A 3,596-nucleotide genomic window follows, 5' to 3' on the forward strand; every position below is an offset into this window, starting at 1 on the left:
CTTTTTACAATACATACATTATACAGTAAAATTGATTTCTCTAGCATTAGGTCCATTTTGATGCAAATAATCTATTATCATAGTGCTCTGCTATGCTTAATTGGATGCTTAGAGGTAATTAATTCCTCAGTAGTTTTCTCTACATGCACTGACAGCCATTTTAACGGAGCATTTAAACAATTAACTCTATTCTTCTTCCAGCACTATATGGTTCAGCACCTTCTGCAAAGTTCGCTGTTGGTGAGGTTGCTTTTTTTTTTTTTTTTTGACGATGCAGGGAATTGTCTTGATGGATCCTCCAAATCRTGTTCAGTCTGATAACTGGCTGGTTTTGCATGCATGCTTTGTCGTCATGTAGCCCACTTCACAGTTATGAGTTGAAAGAGCCAAGTACAATCACACAGTCCTCCACAGATACACGCAGTCGTGGGCACGCACTTATGGTGCCATGGCTGTGAAAAGTGAGCTTTGAAAAGCCTTATGAGCGTAGTTTAGTAGAAAGTATCCATCCTAGTGGTGGTAGTCCCTTTTACTGTGTGGACGGTTGCCCAGAATATGGTCCATTTCTGAAGCAATACCTGCTGTAATCTTTGGAATTACCTAAAATGTGCAGGAAAAAAAACAACAAAAAAACAACAGTGCATTATCAAACGCTGACAATGCTGGGCAACAACACAAAGAAGCAAATGCTGGAAAGTGCTTGAATGTGTACCTGAATGGCTCCCAGGTTTTCTGTCAGCTGCGTGGGATTGGAGGCCCCCAAGAGCACTGAGCTGACTCCTTCATTCCTCAAGCACCAGGCTTACGATGAGGATAGCAGAATATTAATTCTAATGAAAACATGTTTAACAGTGGACACGACAAAAATGAGAAATGAACTTTGATATTTACCGATGGCTAACTGTGGCAAGGTGCATCCTAGTTTTTCTCCAATATGAGTCAGATCTTTTAGTTTGGATTGCTGTTTTCTCCCATCCTCACTCGTTATCTTCTCCCTCAACCACTGATATGGCTAGAAAAATAAAGACGYATAAACAGCATTAAACGTTAAACATAAAAAACAACTTAAACTACATATTGTTACAAAAGTGACTGAACCTCTTTTATTACTTTACAACCACAAACCATAARGAGTATTATTAGAATTTCACAGGCCTCTACGCAAAGTAGTTCATTATTGCGAATTGGAGGAAAACTATAATTTGTGGTTTTTAAACATGAGGCATGCGTTCATATTCGGCCTTTCTTTTTTAGAACCACTCACTGTTTGCTAAAATAACAGATCTAAGTAACTACCAATTTTGCCCATTTGGATGCCTATATTTATTGCCTGTTCTTTGCAGAATAATTCAAGCTCAATCAAACTGAACAGAGAGCACTGGTGAACAAGTCATTCCTCAGACTTCTACAGGCTTTAACTGGGCCATACTAACCCATTAATCATCCTTGATTTAAACCAATAAATTGTAGGTCCGGGAGTGTTGTTTATTTGCTGCAAAATGAATTATCACAGTCTCAGATCTTTCAAGGCTAACAGCTTTTCTTCTAGGATTGCCAGTATTTAGCTTCATCCATCTCCCTGTCAACAGTGATTAATTTCCCTGTCCCACAAGACTCTGACTCTTGCTTCATTTCTTCTTTTTATTTTTGCTCCTGTCAGTTACAAAGCTGCAGCTGCATAGATGGGTTTCCCCMAAGGTGGAATTTCATCTGACATGCCATCAAATTGTGTCATTTGTAAGAAATGTCAAACACAATGAGGTATCAGACCTTCTGGAAGAGAATGCATGTCAGTTTGTCGTGTTAATAGGTACACCAAGGCCTGCTAATGCAATAGTTAAACGAGCCATCATTCAGCACTATTTAGCAGGTTCAATTTAGGTCTTGTCTGACACAARCAGTTTCCTACATTGCCTAATTTCTTTCAAGAACTCATTTCTTTTTGTCAATCTAATACCAGATTTATATGGAAGAACAGCAATCTTTTGACACCACAGTTATCTTAGAAAAAGATTTTTCCCTTCAAAATGTGAAACTTTAAAGCTCATTGAGAGCTAGTTCTCTTTTCATTACTTGTCTGATTAAAGCTTTCCTTTGCCCCGTCAGTGTAGGCGGACAACCATAACTGTATAGTGTTGCATTTGTGTAGCACTCTCCATTTTTGGATGGCAAACAGGAGAATGCTGTTTTAGATTTAGGGTTTTATTTCCAATGCATTTTATGAGCCACATAYTGTTTTACTTCCCAGTTATTTAATAATATGTGTTTCAAAGTTTGTGCAAAAAGGACAATTGTGAAGTAGCTAAAAATGATAAAGACTTTTGTACTTTATACTGCATTACAGTATAATTTTTTGAGGACTGACCCATGAAAATCACATTTCTACCTTCATCGCAGCTCTTGAGGATTCTGGGATGCCGTTTTCATACTTTCCAGTGATAATCCCACATGCCAGAGGAGACCAAGATACCACACCCACGCCTACGGAAGAACAGAGACATGTGTGATGTTGACTATCCAGGACAAAACTCACTGAAAACAAGTGGAAACTTGCTACACTTACCAATTTTATGGTAGAGCTCAGGAAGCTGAGTTTCCACCTTCTCCCGCTGGAAGAAATGATACTCAGCCTGCTCGCACACCGGTGGAATAAGATTAAACTGTCTGGCCACAGAATAGGCTTCCTAATTAAGTGGGAAATAGAAATCGAAGAGATAAGGAAAACATGCAACACTGACCTTTATGTTTCACGACTTTTATCTATTCCCAGAGCTGCAGATATTATCATCTTTTAGCATGTTAGCCTTCTGATTTTATTGGCTTCATTTTTATTACTTTTCACATTTTAAAGAAAAAAGTAACGTTTTAAGCACTGTGAAAAATATATAATTTTTTAAAATGTTTTTTTTTATAAGTTGGAAATCACATTCAACAGAAAACTATGCTGAACAAACTATATTATTTAACACATTTCTTCAGTTATGAATAAGACAGAATGAGGCAGTGGTATTTTCCCAGATGACCATATTATAGTGACTATATGGACCGATAAAAATGAATTAATATCGGTGAATTTATCTAACTTTCCACGTCGTGTAATACCTTTTGCAATAACTTACCATGATCTCCATGGCAGACCAGCGAGATGTTCCCCAGTACATGGACATCCCTTGGTTGATCACATGAGTCATAGCTCTCACAATTTCTATAAAAAACACACATATCAAACACTAAATAAGTGCATTGTTAACATTTGAATATTAGTCGGTGCCATCTTAAGGTCTTCCACTGAAAGTTCCACAATTGTTTTTTGAAAGTTCCACAATTGTTTTTTTGTTTTTTTGCTGAAGTTGGCAGCTCCAGAGTTTACTTTAATTAAAACTTGTTTGTACACTATGTGATCTGCTGGGGTCACATTAGATCATTTGCTCACATGTGTGCAAATGCTGTGGGGCCCTAAGTGAAAAAGCTGCCTTGACAAAATGCTTCTTGTGCTGTGCAAATATATAAGCAAGGTGAAACTGAAGGGAGAGAAGTCAGCTGTAGCCTTCAGGTGTGTGTGTGTGTGTGTGTGTGTGTGTGTGTGTGTGTGTGTG

General features: G+C 37.9%; 1 protein-coding gene across 3 annotated transcripts in view; it reads right to left on the reverse strand.

The window, feature by feature from the left end:
- Nucleotides 1–59: 59 nt before the first annotated feature.
- The window catches only part of kcnab1b (potassium voltage-gated channel subfamily A regulatory beta subunit 1b), a 39,467-nt gene continuing 35,930 nt past the window's right edge, over nt 60–3,596 (reverse strand). For all 3 annotated transcript variants that reach the window (XM_008433771.2, XM_008433770.2, XM_008433772.2), the window contains exons 10-15: nt 3,120–3,205; nt 2,564–2,684; nt 2,387–2,481; nt 892–1,012; nt 713–801; nt 60–600 (exon numbers count right to left, since the gene is read on the reverse strand). In XM_008433771.2, coding sequence (XP_008431993.1) covers nt 511–600; nt 713–801; nt 892–1,012; nt 2,387–2,481; nt 2,564–2,684; nt 3,120–3,205 — 602 coding nt within the window. In that variant the 3' untranslated portion in view covers nt 60–510. The remainder of the gene's footprint in view (nt 601–712; nt 802–891; nt 1,013–2,386; nt 2,482–2,563; nt 2,685–3,119; nt 3,206–3,596) is intronic.

The sequence above is a fragment of the Poecilia reticulata genome, linkage group LG17 (genome assembly GCF_000633615.1).
Source record: "Poecilia reticulata strain Guanapo linkage group LG17, Guppy_female_1.0+MT, whole genome shotgun sequence".
Classification (NCBI taxonomy): domain Eukaryota; kingdom Metazoa; phylum Chordata; class Actinopteri; order Cyprinodontiformes; family Poeciliidae; genus Poecilia; species Poecilia reticulata.